General features: G+C 34.7%; 1 protein-coding gene across 8 annotated transcripts in view; it reads left to right on the forward strand.

Moving 5' to 3' along the window:
• Window positions 1–16,487, forward strand: part of SKIC3 (SKI3 subunit of superkiller complex) — a 166,532-nt gene extending 150,045 nt beyond the window's left edge. For all 8 annotated transcript variants that reach the window (XM_082457992.1, XM_082457994.1, XM_082457990.1 and 5 more), the window contains 5 exons: window positions 1,004–1,162; window positions 4,516–4,668; window positions 9,547–9,677; window positions 11,409–11,532; window positions 13,250–16,487. In XM_082457992.1, coding sequence (XP_082314118.1) covers window positions 1,004–1,162; window positions 4,516–4,668; window positions 9,547–9,677; window positions 11,409–11,532; window positions 13,250–13,324 — 642 coding nt within the window. In that variant the 3' untranslated portion in view covers window positions 13,325–16,487. The remainder of the gene's footprint in view (window positions 1–1,003; window positions 1,163–4,515; window positions 4,669–9,546; window positions 9,678–11,408; window positions 11,533–13,249) is intronic.
• The last annotated feature ends 401 nt before the right edge of the window (window positions 16,488–16,888 follow it).

Raw genomic sequence — 16,888 nt, forward strand, 5'->3', positions numbered from 1 at the left:
ATCAGAATAACACATTTTCTCTTTTATTTAAGAAATTCCATCTAGGTTCAGGACAGTTTAGTACAATACAGTGAATGTTTAGTAAGCATAAATTGACAGTTGCTTCGTGCTCTCTCTGACAGAATAAGGGATACTTTTATGAACCTTTCCTTGTCATTTTAATATCCCAGTCTCTTACTTAGAAGAAAGCAATCACATTTCAGAAATAAGGACATTTAGGACTATGACCTAATAATAGAAAATAAAGAATTATGTCATTGAGAGACAAGCAATAAAGAAAGAAATGTTTAAAACAATAGTGGAAGGACTTGTTTAGAGAATCTCCTTAACTTCTTCTTGTATGTGTATATTATATGTATATATGTATATACATATATAATATATACACACATATACACATATGCAACATACACATATTTTATATATATATATACACACACATACAATACTTTTGTATGTGTGTGTATGTGTTTTAAGGCATAAATAAATGGCCTGGGTAAATGGGTCATTTCTCTTACTCCCAGTGTGTAAGAAGTCTGTGCCTGGAGGAAGGACAATGAGTATCTTTGTTAAGAGGTTGAGAAAGGAAAAAATTTATAGCTCTTTCCCTCTTAAATAAAAAGTTAAGTTTCTTCCAATAAGGATTAGTTTTAGCCTTCACTGTTAATTTTATATTTTCTTAGTTCAGCTGTTTATATGTAGTACCTAAATTTTTCAAGATATCACCTAAGAATAAACCAAGTCAAAGGGACATACTAAATCTAAGTTTAACAACTTATAAACTACAGTAATAGCATTACTGATTTTAGAGCTTATTTAAGTGTAAAGTTTGGTATTCCCAAGATGTTCAGTGTTCTGTTGACTTTTGTTGTTGTTTATTTTTTAATAAGAAAAGGTTAAATTCAGGGGTTTTTTTTCAATATGGAGAATAGCTTTATTTGCCTTTTACATTTAACATTTAAGAACCTGTTTGATGTATTTCTGTTTGGGGTTTGATTTTTAGAATTTAAAAAGTAACCCTGATCAGCCAGCTGTTATCTTACTTTTGAGACAAGTTCAATGTAAACCACTCCTAGAGTCAAAAAAACCTCTCCCAGATGCTGTACTTGAAGAGCTGCAAAAAACAGTCATGTCCAACTCAACCTCTGTTCCAGCTTGGCAGGTAAATTCTCTCTTTTCTTATGTGAGTCCTGAATTAAAATTCTCTGTGATATTAAATGAGGTCAGGAGTATGCTCCACTTTTGTCTTGCCTTTAGATTCACTGTATATCTCTCATTTTCAGGGTTTAAAGGGTAGCGTGGTTAGAGAAACTAAAGAAGTTGAATATTCATTTAGGATCTGCTGCTGCACGGCTTCGAAGCTTTTAACATTGTTGATTGTAAATTTTCTCCATTTAAAATAGTGTTGAAAATACTGTCTTTTACATGGGATTGGTGTAAGAGAGCTAAGTGTTACATTTTATAATAAAGTTACCATAATGGTGTTTAACTCTGTCTTTAGAGGGGATGTGTGTAGTTTTTCCTTAGCTACTTTACAGGTAACCTATATCCAAGATTTTAATGGGTTTTTAGTGCCTTTAGAAACAGTTCTTTTCAGGACTGATGCCTGAATCAATAGACTGTCTGCCTTTTTAGCTGGCTCTGCTTACCACAAGGACAAATACATAATGATCACTGTGTACTTTATTCTTATTGATAGCAAAATACAGAAAGCATATAATTAATTTACTCAATTTGTTATAGTTCTTTCTGTACCCCAAGATAGTATCAAGGGACTTTTTGATATAGGTTTTACAGAAGCTTATTTTGCTACAGTTTGTTCTTCATTTTGATCTTTTGTTATGTCAACAGTTTTGATGTCCTGCTTAAAAAGATTATCTAATGGTGTAAAATAGTTGGATTATGCAAGTTAAGCCACTTTGTTTACTCTAATCCTTGAAGAAATATGGTGCTTTTTTCACTCTCGGAGTAAATTTGCCATATGAGAGTTAAGATACTTTAATTCTAAGGTCAACTGGATATTGATGATCTCATGTTCTTTATCAAGGGCAAAAACACCTTGTCAAACTAAAAGGGAAAAATTAAAAGATAAATTATACAGTAAGTAAAGTCTTAGAGATAGTATATGTGTTTTCTCTAATTTTGCCTGTTTTTGAACTTGATATAAATGGAGTATCACTTTGTATCTGGTTTCACTCAACATCATGTGAGTGAAATTCATTTAGTTGTTTCATTTAGTTGAAATTCATGTAGCCGTAGTTTTTTTTCATTTATTTTTATGAATATACTGTAAAATATCCCTTTTACTGTTTGGATTACAGTTGACCCTTGAACATAATGGTTTTGAACTGCACGACTGCACGGGTCGACTTATAAATGGATATTTTTCAATAGTCCATGGTTGGTTCAGTCCTCAGAACCATGGATACGGAGGTTGACTATAAGTTACATCCGTGTTGTTCAAGGGTCAACTGTGTTTCCAGGTTTTGGCTATTATGATTAATGGTGCTGTGTCCATTCTGGGATATGCCTTTTGTTGGGTGATAGAGTATGTGTATATTGACTTTAGTAGATCCTGTCAAATGGTTTTTTAAAATGGTTGTCCAGTTTATGTTCCCACCAGCAAATTATGAGCATTCCAATTGCTGATATTGCTAGATGGTGGTTATTGTTTTCCCTTTCCAAAGGATATGTAGGTAATAGTGTCTTGTGGCGGTTTTAACTTGAATTTACCTGATGACAAATGCTGTTGAACCACTTTTCATATGCTTATCGGATCTTTGGATTTCCTCTTTTTAAAGTACCTTTTCTTTACTGTAGTTTTTCATATGCTGTTTTCTTACTGAATTGTTGGAATCATATTTTCTGGATACAGGCACATTTTTGTATATTTGTATTGCAAATATTTTCTCACATCTGCACCTTGGCTTAACATTTTCTTAATATTATTTTTTGATGAGTAGTTCTTAATCTTAATGAAGTCTAATTTATCATTTTTAATGGCTAATGCATTATTGAGGTGTTCTACTCAAGAACTCTTACTCCAAGTTCATGAAGATATTTTTCTGTTTTCCTTTAGAAACTGTTGTTTTACCTTTCACATGTAGGTCTGTGATCCATCCTGGATTAATTTTTGTGAGTGTTGCAGGGTCAAGGTTCATTTTTTTCCATATGGATGTGTAATTGTCCCAGTACCATCCTTTGAAAAGACCATTATGTCCCCACTAAATTGTAGTGATGCTTTTGTCATAAATCAGGTGCCTGGGTCTTTTAGGGCTCCCTATTCTTTTCCTTCTTTTTCATTGATCTATTTGTTTATTCTTACTTATAGCTTTATAATTAGTTTTGATATGTGGAGGTAATATTAAGACCTCCAACTTTCTTGTTTTCCTTCAAGTGTGTCTCAATCACTTTAGGTGTTTTGCATTTACATGTAAATTGTCAATTACCCTTACTCTCCCCGCCAAACAAAAGTCCTACAGAGATCTTAATTGGAATTACATGAATCTGTAGTTTAATTTGGGGAGAATTGACAAAGTATTACTATTGAGTTTCTCTATCCATAAATGTGTTATATTCCTCCTTGTTTAAGCTCTAAATTTCTCTCAACAGTGTTTTAAAATTTTTGCAATAGAGGTCTTTTACATTTTTGTGTTAAATTTATTTCCGGGTAGTTGATTTTTTTTGTTGTTCCATTGCAAGTGGTATTTTTTTCTGTATGTTGGTGTCAAACATTTAGAAATACTGTTGATTTTTATATACTGACCTTCCAGAAACCTTGCTAAATTCATTTATTCTTTTGAAATGGTTTTGGGTTTTCTGTATACACAATTACGTCCTTTGCAAATAATGAAGTTTTACTTTTTCTTTCTAATATTTTTATGTTAAATTTTTTTCTTGCCTTATTGCACTATTTATACAGCCTCGATTACAGTGTTAAGCAGAGTGGTGATAAGGGAACATTCTTATCTTATTCTCTGCCTCAGATAGAAAACATTTGTAATTTCATAATTATAATTTTTGCTTTAGGTTTTTGTAGGTATTTATCAGATTCTAAAATGGCTGTCCAATTTTTGTTTCAGATTAAGGAAATCCTTTTCTCTTCTGAGTTTGTCAAGAGAGATTTGTTTTTTATCATGAATGAGTGGATTTGGGGTGGGGGCCATCTATGAGAATGCTTCTTTTTCTTTATTCTGTTAATACGGTAGATTGCATTGATTTTCATATGTTAAATGTTACATCTGTAATGTATAAAAAATCATATTGCATTTTGATTTTGTTCCTGACTTGCCATCTTGGGAGACTTTTTAAGGCTTCAGACTGGATGTGGCTGTTCCTAATAGAATGGGCAAGATGGCTACCCCTTTTTTGACCTGTGATTTTTGTTTTGGAGGCACAAAATTTATCAATAATTAAATTAAAAATTTAGCTTCATCAAAGTTTATTGAATTTGTTGGAAGTAGACTGTATACGAAACTAAAATCTTTTGGGTTCTTTTCTCTTGCTGTTCCTCAGTGGCTGGCACACATATATCAGTCCCAAGGAATGATGGGTGCTGCAGAGATGTGTTATAGGAAGAGTCTACAAGTAGCATCCCAACAGGGCAGCTGGAGTGGGAAACTCTCAAGCCTGTTGAGACTAGCACTGCTTGCATTAGAAGTCTGCATGGTAAGATCATGTTATAATTATGATGTGAAAAATTGATTCTTTTATTTTTCTTTAAGATAAAAGCTTTTTACATAGTGATATTCCATTGAGTTCCTATAGTTTCATCACCTTCTAGTGTGGTCTCCTCATAGACTTTGTATTTGGGCTTTTTGATGGACATAAGAGTAACATAACATAAACCTGTAGACTCTAGCAGGACACTGTCAGTGTTTAGGGGGAAAAAACAAAGATTGCAATTTTAAAAGTTGAATTATGGCAGAATATACATTTTTGTTTCTTGGTGATTTAGGTTAGAATTAACCCAGCTACTCATCAGTGACAAGGATACCAATAATTAACATTTTAGTCATTTCTTAGTTCAATTTGACATTCTGTAAGAGGGATTTCTAGTAATTTTTGACTTGATATGTTTTCTGATACCAAGGTAGGTATATTAATCTAGAAGTCTTATATACTAGTGTGGAAAACTTTTCAAGATAAATATTTAAGTGGATGCATGGAGGAGCAAACTCCAGAACAGTGTGTATGATATGCTATTTGAGTGTATATGTGTGTGGTATGTATTTTTAAGAATATTTATCTCTACATCGTGTGTGTGTGTGTGTGTGTGTGTGTGTGTGTGTACATGTGTGCACGCTAATAGGCACATGGAAAAATACAAAAAGATACAAAGGAAATTTAATGGCAGTTATTTTGGAGGATAGTACTAGGGGTCTTTAAGGGATAGTGGAGGAGAATTTTTCATTTTATATCCTTTGATAGTGTTTGAATTTTTTATCATATGCATGTTATTTCTGTAATTAAAAGATAAAATGTCATCTTTTGTTTTGGAAGAAATTTCCTAGACAGGCCTGAATTAACTCATGCTTCTGCCATAGTAGTCCATTGCCAACGTTATTTACTTGCTTTAACTAGACATTTTGCCAAAGAAATATAAGAATTAGGAAATTTATTCCTCTTTGGTGCTATTACTGTGGAGCACGTTTCAGAGCTCCTTAGGTTGGGGCTATGTTTTGTTCATCTTTGCGTCTTTGCTTTACCACTCTGCCTTATATATAGGAGCTCCTCCACCAATGGTTTTTGAATGACTGGACTAATAGTAATGGTAGTCAAATTTGATGTGATTTGGCTGGAAAGAAATGGTGGTTAATGGTAATTCTAGATCACCAAACATTTTGTTTTGCTTGTCCCATATTTATATTTAACAAAAGTCTTTGTGACATTGGCAGTTGGTGGGCTATAGAAGCCACATGTAGCACCTATAAATGCTCTTGAATATGTGAACTGGAGAAGTCAATACCCTTTTAGTCTAACTTATTATTTGTTAGTTAATAAATATTATTAGTGATGTGGTTTTTTGTTTCTTTGTTCTTCATGCTGGGAAATTAAATCTGCCCTGAAATAAAATAAAAATAGCAATAATAATAGCAAACATACAGAACACTTAGCCTGTGTTAGGTTCTGTTACAGTGCTTTATACATATTAACTTCATTAATATTCATAAGAACCCTATTTTACAGATGGGGAAATTAGCTTACAATTTAGTAATACCCAGGTATACCTGCCCCCATTGCCCCACCACTACTACCACCACAAAAGTGTTTTCTATAGGAGCCTTGGTTCTGGTTCTACCAGTTACAACCTGTGAAAACTTCAGCCAATTAAGCTGTCTAGAGCTCCCCCAACCTTTTTTGGTAATAGTGGAGGTAGTAATACCTACTTTGGCTAGGTATTAGGAATATCAAATGAAGTTAACATTTACAAATGCCTTTGTAAACTTTAAAGCACCATCCACATCTAATTTGCTTGCTATAAGATTTGATACCCAGCAGTTATTATAAGGAGATGTCATATTTCTCTGGTAAAGAGCTGGCAGTGTGCAGAGGATGGGTATATTAAAATTAGACTGTTTTAAGAGAAGCTATTGTATGTGTAATAATATATGAAAAGGCTATTAAACTGAAAGTTTCCCCTGAGATATTAAATATCAGATGCCAAAGAGAAATATCAGACCAAGATACAGATTTCTGAAGTGGGTAGAAGAGTAACCTATAAGGAAGCTATAAAAGGATTAGAAGAGCAGAGTTGGAGGATTGTGAAGAAATCTCTCTGGAGAAAGCTGTTGCCTCCCCTGTCGTCCCCCTGGCACGTTTCCACACATAGGTGCCCACCAAACGAGGAAGGGAGTCTCGCTGCCAGAGAGAGCGAGGCTTTGATGTGTGACCTCTGAGGTCCTGGAGGCACACGTCTAGAAGCACATGGACAGGTATCTGACACATGCCTCGGAAGCTGTGGCTCTCCACCTGGTGGGAAGAGAGTTGCTCATGTTTTGGAAAGTGACTGCATGCTTCTGGGAGAGAGTGGTCAGCAGTGGGTGAATCCCAAAAGTGGGTAGGAATGTGTGCTTGGGTACAAGATGCCCTCCATCTTGTGAAGGAGAGTTGCTGCAGCGTGGGGTCAGCAGTGCTCCTAGAGCTTGTTAGGGCCAGGAATGAGTGATGCCAGCTGAGATAATGGACTGCCATGGGAATTATCTTAGATCCTGACATGTAGAGCCACCTAGAGGAGTGATGGGATCTAGCAGAAAGGAAGCTAAAGGTTTCCAGATTGCCACAGCATGTGAGGAGAGTAAGTGGAATAGTTCATTCACCCAGGTTAGTGGGACTGCAGCTGAGCAGGACTGCTTCGTTGGTGCATCCTATCCTGTGCACCTGCATAGGCCTCCACACTGGGTTTAACGCTCTGCAGCTGCCATCTTGAAATTCTTAATCATTTTGTAACAAAGGGCCCTGCATGTTTTTGTTTTTGTTTTTGTTTTTTGGCATTGAGCCCCACAGATTTCATAGCTGGTCCTGCAGTAAGAGACTATGCATAAAGTTGAGAGTCTCTGATAAAGCTAGGAAAGTCTGGATGAGAAAAAGATCTTTAAATATCTGTCAGGCCTAAAGAGCATCATCTTATGATGGCACCAGTCAAACTTCTGATATTTCAGTTGGTTCCTGAAACTACAGTTAGTAAGAAAAGGTGGGAGTGTTGGGCGGAGGAACAAGCCATGTGCTGCTCCCTGTAAGCATACCCTAGCTGGGAGCTGAGGAGATGGGGGTGGGGTGTAAATATTACCTTTGAATGAAGATTGAAGTATTGAAAAGAGAACATTCTAATTAAGACCGTGTTTGCGAATGGAGGTCAGAGTCATGGGACCTACTGTAATTTACATCCTTATTATATGAGGAAAATGTAATATATTAAATTAAATAATAATTAATATATAAATATAATAAATTTTAAAAACAATGGGAGACAAAAGTATATTTTGTATACACTTTTAAGTGTATTCTAATAAGTGTATTCTAATCACATTGTTTAGTATACCAGTTACATATAGAAACTATTATATCATAATACATGGGCTAACTTTACGGAATACTTTATATGAATTCTTGGAATTTAAAGAGTGCATTATAAAAGCAACCAGTGAGAGTTTTGTGTTATTGGTTTTTAAAAATATATTAGGAGTAATTTTATTAGTATGGGCTTTGCCTTACATTCTTTTCCAGATGTACCCAAGGTGCCATTGCTCCCGTCTTTATGGAGGATGCCTCATAATCTCTGGTCTCTGTTTTCATATTCATTATCCCTATGGCTTCCTCTTCCTTGATTACACAAATTACTATTGCCTGTGCTGAACTCAGAGTTTATTGCTCTAACATTTAAAATAATAATTTAGTGTTTGAAAGGGACTGTGTATTCACTCATTATATTGACTTTATTAAAATGTGTATTCTAGATACCTGTAATTATGAATTCTTGGTTACAATTTGAGGTTTTCAGTGAAAGATTTTAAATACATTTTTTCCTTCTTATGTAATTCACTAGAGTGTTCACCATTTTATTTGCAGTTACTGTTTCTTTGGAACTACTTATCTATGTTATTTCTGAGTCAGTACATACTATAACGAACTGAAGTTTGCAACCTAAGTGATGTATAGATATCTTAACATTTTCCCCACAAAGTGAAATTCTTAAAAAGTTTTTCAGAATTGATGACTTTGATTTAATTTATCTCTGATCTGCTTTGCACCTTTTTTCCTGTATTGGGATTTTATTAACATATTTCATTTCAGTCTTTCTTCTCTCCTTAGATAATTTTTGAAATGTGGAACTTATACACTACCAGTTAAAGAATCATGTTAAATTGAGTTTTGTATATTTGGTAGACCAGAGGCTTAGTAATTGATAGATTTCACTCACCCATGTAATAGAATAGTGCATTTTCTTTTAGCAAATGTTTAGTGTTTTTAAAGTGATATCTCCTTTTTGAAACCTTCCTTAATCCCTGTCAGCCTTGTTTTGTAGTTCCATAAGGGCAGGAATCAGATTTTAATCAGTTTGTAGAATTTTGCTCCCTGTAGCATTTACATGGCAACTTAGACAAGTAGGCACTCAACAAATAAGAGCTGATTACATTTTTTAAAGTAAACATGTCAGAACTTCCCTGGTGGCACAGTGGTTAAGAATCCACCTGCCAATGCAGGGGACATGGGTTCGATCCCTGCTCCGGAAAGATCCCACATGCTGAGGAGCAACTAAGCCTGTGTGCCACAACTACTGAGCCTGCGAGCCACAACTACTGAGTCTGTGTGCCACAACTACTGAAGCCCGTGCACCTAGAGCCTGTGCTCCGCAACAAGAGAAGCCACTGCAATGAGAAGCCCATGCACTGCAACAAAGAGTAGCCCCCGCTCACTGCAACTAGAGAAAACCCGCATGCAGCAACGAAGAACAAATGCGGCCAAAAATACATAAATAAATTTATTAAAAAAAAAATAAACGTGTCAAATGTTTAATGATTTAATATTTGTCTTTTATTTTTATAGGCTAATATTTCCAGTGATCACTGGCCATCCTTGGTTCAAGAAGCTACAACTGAGGCCTTGAAACTTTGCTTTTGTCCGCTGGCTGTCCTTATACAAGCTTTGTTACAATTCAAACGCAAAATGGGAGCAAGGTATGAAGAATCTTCGTTCATTTTTTTCTTCAAAGTGTTTCTTCACTTTTAATCCTTCTACGAAACAAAGGTTTAGAATTAGTTTAACAAACTTTGATGTTATTCATATATATGTTTCTACTTTGGAAAGGCTGGTTCTAGTAACCCAGTAAGGAAGAAAATAAAGTCTTACTTAGAAAAAGTAATTTGGTACCCAGATACAGAATACGAGAGATTTTCATGACAGCATTTTGAGTGAAGAAGGCCTTGGAATTTTTGCTCTTCACTGTTTTAGGATGAGCCAACAATGTAAATGTGGATTCTAGAAACAAACAAAACCCAAAAGGCTCAAGTTGAAGGCTAGATTGACATAAATTCCTGCAAGGCAATAAGCTATGAAAAAAAGTAATAAATATTAAAAAGGCAGAGATATTATAAATAATGTGGTTTTTATATCTAGAAAATCTAGACACTTCACAGATTTAAATATAAAAATTTAAAGTTATAAAATTTAAATTTAAATTTTAGCAGTCTTTTTATTGGAAGTAGAGATGAGGTCAGAAATAAATTTGAAGAAAATTACTTAAAGGTTATACGGATGAAAAAACAGGCAAGAATATTTTTAAATTCTGAGAATATTTAGCTCTAATGGATATCACATATAATACAAAGCATAAGTGAAACAATGGTTTAGGAGCATATATTACTGGAACAGAATAAGAATTGTAGACATAGAGCTTAACACATATAAATGTGTGGCAAAGGTCACATCAATACCACAAAATAGGAGTGAAGGAAGAGATAAGACCTATGACTAATTAGCAATTCCAGCATCATTTACTGATATTTATTTATTTTTGCCACTTCTTATATGACTAATTTCACCAAGAAACGTTTTAGGCTATAATGTGAACTTCCTAATGAACTCTTTCTGCCGAAGCTCAGTATACATGACTTAAAGAGCGTTAACTCCCAATTGCCTGTAATCTCTGTTAGCACCTCCCATAATTTTTATCACTACCCAAAATCAGCTCAAATAAACATGCCGCCTAAGAAAAAGCAGTGTGCTTTACTATGTGATTCCTATGTAAAAGCATCTTCAGGGCATGTTCTTCTTTAGCTCCTACTTCAAACCAGTTGCTACTTACAAAATCTTCCTATTCAGCAGTTCTGAAGTTACCACAATTTGTGTTGTTTCTACCCATACAGAAGTCTTTGGAGCCATAGATGTTAGTAAATTTGGAAAGAAAAAATTAGAACATAACTGTAAATCAGCCTATTATTACATATTATACACTTAGCCTCTAGTGTAGATGTTAAATATTTCTTCTTGTTCCACTCTATATTATCTTTGCATTATTTATTTTCTGTCTACCTTCAAGAGGGATTAGAAGCAGAGCAGTCAGAAGTGCTCATGAAATAGGGGTTATTTTCCCATTCTATTTGGAAAGAGCCTTAATTTACTTATCTGCAAAATGAGAATAATAGCAGCAACCTACCTTATAAGGTTGTGAATGTTAAATGTGACCATATGAGTAAAACACTTGGCATACTACGTAGCACATAATAAATACTTAGTAAATGTTAACCATTATTACTACCTTTTTCATTACATGGATGAAAAAATTCATGAAGTAATCAGCACGTTGTCTGCAAAAGAATGAGAAAGATAATGTGTGTTTGAGACTAGTATATGAAATATCTTATATTAATTTATATGCTTTGGACTGAAAGTAAATATCTTTTTCCCAGAGAGACGCGGCGACTTTTAGAGAGAGTGGTGTATCAGCCTGGGTATCCCAAATCTATTGTTTCAACAGCACGTTGGTACCTTCTGAGACACTTACATGCCAAAAATGACTACGAGCTCATCGATGTAAGGCATTGATTTTATTAAAGATATTCATCTTGGACCTTTGTTGGATGAGGGCTGAGGGTTGCTATCCTGTGCATTGTAGGATGTCTAATAGCATCCCTAACCACTAACCACTAGATGCCAGTAGCATTGTCCTCCTCCCTCCACCCAGCTTATAACAACTGAAAATGTCTTCTAGACATTGCCAAATATCTGAGGTGTAATCACCCCTGGTTGAGAACCACCGATTTAACCTGTAGGAAATATATTCTCCTGATGTGCTATGTAGCATAAGAAAAGATAGATGAAGGCTCTGGGTTCTGGTTGTAGTATTTCTTATGACCATTGCAGTGGAGGCAAATAGGTAGATAGGATAGGTTTAGAAGTAGCAGAAATTAATGGGATGTTCATATTATCTTTGGAAAAATTATTTTACTTCTTATTGTCTTTTCTGTAAAATTCATATGACAATTTCTACTCCACTTCTCATGGGATGGCTCTGGTTTCTAAATATATAAACATGTACAGTTGACTCTTGAAGAATGCAGGTTTAAATAAATGGTGTGGGTCCCCTTACACTTGGATTTTTTTTTATAGTAAATACTACAGTACTACACGATCTTTGATTAGTTGAATCCATGGATACCAAGGAACTGCCTATATGGGTGGCTGACTATAAGTTGTATGTGGATTTTTGAGCATATAGAGGGTCTTCATCCCTAATCCACACGTTGTTCAAGGGTCAAATGTATGTGTGTGTGTGTATTCTTTTTAAAAAGGTAGAGTCTGTATGACATGTACTGGGTTAAAATTCTTATACCTTCAGCCAAGAGTTCTAAAAACACAATGAAAATTAATGAGAAGCCTTTTTTAAACACCCCCAGCCTTGGGAGATGGAGATAAGTGTCTCCCTCCAGAGCAAGGAATAGGCATGTTTAGTGCCAATTATAAAAGATTCAAGTCTCCTAGGTGCCTAGGCTTAAATCTAAGATTCCCCTCTTGTCAACCAACTGTGTATATGGGAAACTATATGCATCTATCCATGTCACCCCTTTGAGACTTAGATAGGAGGCGAACAGATGCAAATATGTTGATACTCATGTCGTTTGCTACACCATGAATGATAAAGACATTTGTCTCTGACCCAGGTGTCCCATCATGAAACTGTGACAGGCTAACTTGTTAGCTTGCAGATAGAGCAACATCTCGGACCCTTCACAGTGTTTGAAAATGAACAACCAAAAAATGTTTTAGTAGTCAAATGATCAACTAAAATTAAAGCTTCTAGTTTGTGGAATTGATGAAAATTACAGAAAGGTTCTTAATAGAGCTTAGAACCCAAGCCTTGATCCTAAGCTGTGGTTTTAAAGGAGAGCAATGTCATTTGAACAATTCTATGCATAAAATGGTCTTTTGGGGTAAGGGTTTAGAGGTGACAGTATTGTAAACAAAGCCTCCAAACAAAACCTTTAACTTTATGCAGTGCTGGCAGTGGTAACCATCAAAATGTTGACATCCGTACTGTTGAGCATTTGAGTAAATTGTGCTTATCTCTGATGTTAGCTTTGTTTGAACAGTTTATTTCAGCAAAAACGACAGAAAGTTTGCACATAGTCACTTTTTCTTGTGTAGTTTGATATTGCCTGCTGCCCTTTGGCTTACTCGGCTTCTATGACTCTAAATATAGGTATTGTTAGTAAAGAAAATACTAACATTTCCTGTATGTAATTTCCCACAGGTGCTGGTAAACAATGCCAAAACTCATGGAGATACAAGAGCACTGGAACTGAATCAGAAATTGTCCTCACAATAACAATGCTTTATTTTATAGTAAGCAAGCAAAGAAAAAGCTATTAGAGAGAATGAAACAAAGAATCAAGACTTTTCCCCAAAGCAACATTTAAAAAAACTATAGTTGTAATCATCCATTCCTTTTTTAAATCTGAAGATGTTTAAGTTCTTAAGCTAGGGGTATAATTTTCCATAAACTCTTAATATAACTTTAATTTGAAAAATATCTTTGATTTTGAGAAGTCTATAATGAAAGGAAAAACCATGGTTCCCTTAGTTGTTCATTAGTTATTTGTAAATCATTATTTTCTCTATCTTGCATGGTTCACCATTGGACTGTTTTTTGGTAATCCCTTACAATAAAGCCTTAATAGCCATTTGCTAAGTAATATGCAAAAGGAGATTAGCACAATGCAGAATTTTATTTATTAAACAACAAATTCAAAGATTTAATTCCTTCTGTGAATTCCTGAGTTCAGCAGACCAACTCATCTAAAATCCAGATAATCTTATAATCTGTTTTACTAGTGGTTCATCTTGGATTCTGTTGAAGAAGCGTAATATAAATGTTAGGTGAATCTTAGACTGCTAATGGATATGTTTATATAAATCAAAACACTCAGGTGTAAAGCTGCATTTAAAACGTTAATGAAAAATTTTGGAAAATAATGCTGACAATATTTAACTGATCATGCATTTCCTTCAATCATGATGAAAAGATGAACTTCCTTAAATAAAAAAAAAGAAATGGCTGTCTTGTTTTCTTTATAGTATCGATATCAGATATAATTTCAGAATTTCAGATTTTAAGACATGAAAGCACATTTTCCTATTTTATTTTATTTTTTCAAAAAGCCCTTTATGGAGTGTTTTAATTTCATTCTTTTACATGTAGCTGTGCAGTTTTCCCAGCACCACTTATTGAAGAGGCTGTCTTTTCTCCATTGTATATTCTTGCCTTCTTTATCAAAGATAAGGTGACCATATGTGTATGGGTTTATCTCTGGGCTTTCTATCCTGTTCCATTGATCTATATTTGTTTTCGTGGCAGTACCATACTCTCTTGATTACTGTAGCTTTGTAGTATAGTCTGAAGTCAGGGAGCCTGATTGTTCCAGCTCCGTTTTTCTTTCTCAAGATTGCTTTGTCTATTCGGGGTCTTTTGTGTTTCTATACAAATTGTGAAATTTTTTGTTCTAGTTCTGTGAAAAATGCCTTTGGTAATTTGATAGGGATTGCACTGAATCTGTAGATTGCTTTGGGTAGTAGAGTCATTTTCACAATGTTGATTCTTCCAATCCAAGAACATGGTATATCTCTCCATCTGTTGGTATCATCTTTAATTTCTTTCATCACTGTCTTATAGTTTTCTGCATACAGGTCTTTTGTCTCCCTAGGTAGGTTTATTCCTAGGTATTTTATTATTTTTGTTGCAGTGGTAAATGGGAGTGTTTTCTTAATTTCACTTTCAGATTTTTCATCATTAGTGTATAGGAATGCAAGGGATTTCTGTGCATTAATTTTGTATCCTGCTATTTTACCAAATTCATTGATTAGCTCTAGTAGTTTTCTGGTAGCATCTTTAGGATTCTCTATGTATAGTATCATGTCATCTGCAAACAGTGACAGCTTTACTTCTTTTCTGATTTCGATTCCTTTTATTTCTTTTTCTTCTCTGACTGCTGTGGCTAAGACTCCCAAAACTATGTTGAATAATAGTGGTGAGAGTGGGCAACCTTGTCTTGTTCCTGATCTTAGTGGAAATGGTTTCAGTTTTTCACCATTGAGGACGATGTTGGCTGGGGGTTTGTCATATATGGCCTTTATCATGTTGAGGTGAGTTCCCTCTATGCCTGCTTTCTGGAGGGTTTTTTATCATAAATGGGTGTTGAATTTTGTCGAAAGCTTTCTCTGCATCTATTGAGATGATCATATGGTTTTTCTCCTTCAATTTGTTAATATGGTGTATCACATTGACTGATTTGCGTATATTGAAGAATCCTTGCATTCCTGGGATAAACCCCACTTGATCATGGTGTATGACCCTTTTAATGTGCTGTTGGATTCTGTTTGCTAGTATTTTGTTGAGGATTTTTGCATCTATGTTCATCAGTGATATTGGCCTGTAGTTTTCTTTCTTTGTGACATCTTGGTCTGGTTTTGGTATCAGGGTGATGGTGGCCTCATAGAATGAGTTTGGGAGTGTTCCTCCCTCTGCTATATTTTGGAAGAGTTTGAGAAGGATAGGTGTTAGCTCTTCTCTAAATGTTTGATAGAATTCACCTGTGAAACCATCTGGTCCTGGGCTTTTGTTTGTTGGAAGATTTTAAATCACAGTTTCAATTTCAGTGCTTGCGATTGGTCTGTTCATATTTTCTATTTCTTCCTGGTTCAGTCTTGGCAGGTTGTGCATTTCTAAGAATCTGTCCATTTCTTCCAGGTTGTCCATTTTATTGGCATATAGTTGCATGTAGTAATCTCTCATTATCCTTTGTATTTCTGCAGTGTCAGTTGTTACTTCTCCTTTTTCATTTCTAATTCTATTGATTTGAGTCTTCTCCCTTTTTTTCTGATGAGTCTGGCTAATGGTTTATGAATTTTGTTTATCTTCTCAAAGAACCAGCTTTTAGTTCTATTGATCTTTGCTATTGTTTCCTTCATTTCTTTTTCATTTATTTCTGATCTGATCTTTATGATTTCTTTCCTTCTGCTAACTTTGAGGTTTTTTTGTTCTTTCTCTAATTGCTTTAGGTGTAAGGTTAGGTTGTTTATTTGAGATGTTTCTTGTTTCTTAAGGTAGGATTGTATTGCTATAAACTTCCCTCTTAGGACTGCTTTTGCTGCATCCCATAGGTTTTGGGTCGTGTTTTCATTGTCATTTGTTTCTAGGTATTTTTTGGTTTCCTCTTTGATTTCTTCAGTGATCTCTTGGTTATTAAGTAGTGTATTGTTTAAGCTCCATGTGTTTTTATTTTTTACAGATTTTTTCCTGTAATTGATATCTAGTCTCATAGCATTGTGGTCAGAAAAGATACTGGATACGATTTCAATTTTCTTAAATTTACCAAGGCTTTATTTGTGACCCAAGATATGATCTGTCCTGGAGAATGTTCCATGAGCACTTGAGAAGAAAGTGTATTCTGTTGTTTTTGGATGGAATGTCCTATAAATATCAATTAAGTCCATCTTGTTTAGTGTATCATTTAAAGTTTGTGTTTCCTTATTTATTTTCATTTTGGATGATGTGTCCACTCCCTAACACCATACACAAAAATAAACTCAAAATGGATTAAAGACCTAAATGTAAGGCCTGACACTATAAAAGTCTTAGAGGAAAACATAGAACACTCTATGACATAAATCACAGCAAGATCCTTTTTGACCCAACTCCTAGAGAAATGGAAATAAAAACAAAAATAAACGGGACCTAGTGAAACGTAAAAGCTTTTGCACAGCAAAGGAAACCATAAACAAGACGAAAAGACAACCCTCAGAATGGGAGAAAATATTTGCAAATGAAGCAACTGACAAAGGATTAATTTCCAAAATATACAAGCAGCTTATGCAGCTCAATATCAAGAAAACA

The sequence above is a fragment of the Balaenoptera physalus genome (assembly GCF_965194825.1).
Source record: "Balaenoptera physalus genome assembly, chromosome: 3".
Lineage (NCBI taxonomy): Eukaryota > Metazoa > Chordata > Mammalia > Artiodactyla > Balaenopteridae > Balaenoptera > Balaenoptera physalus.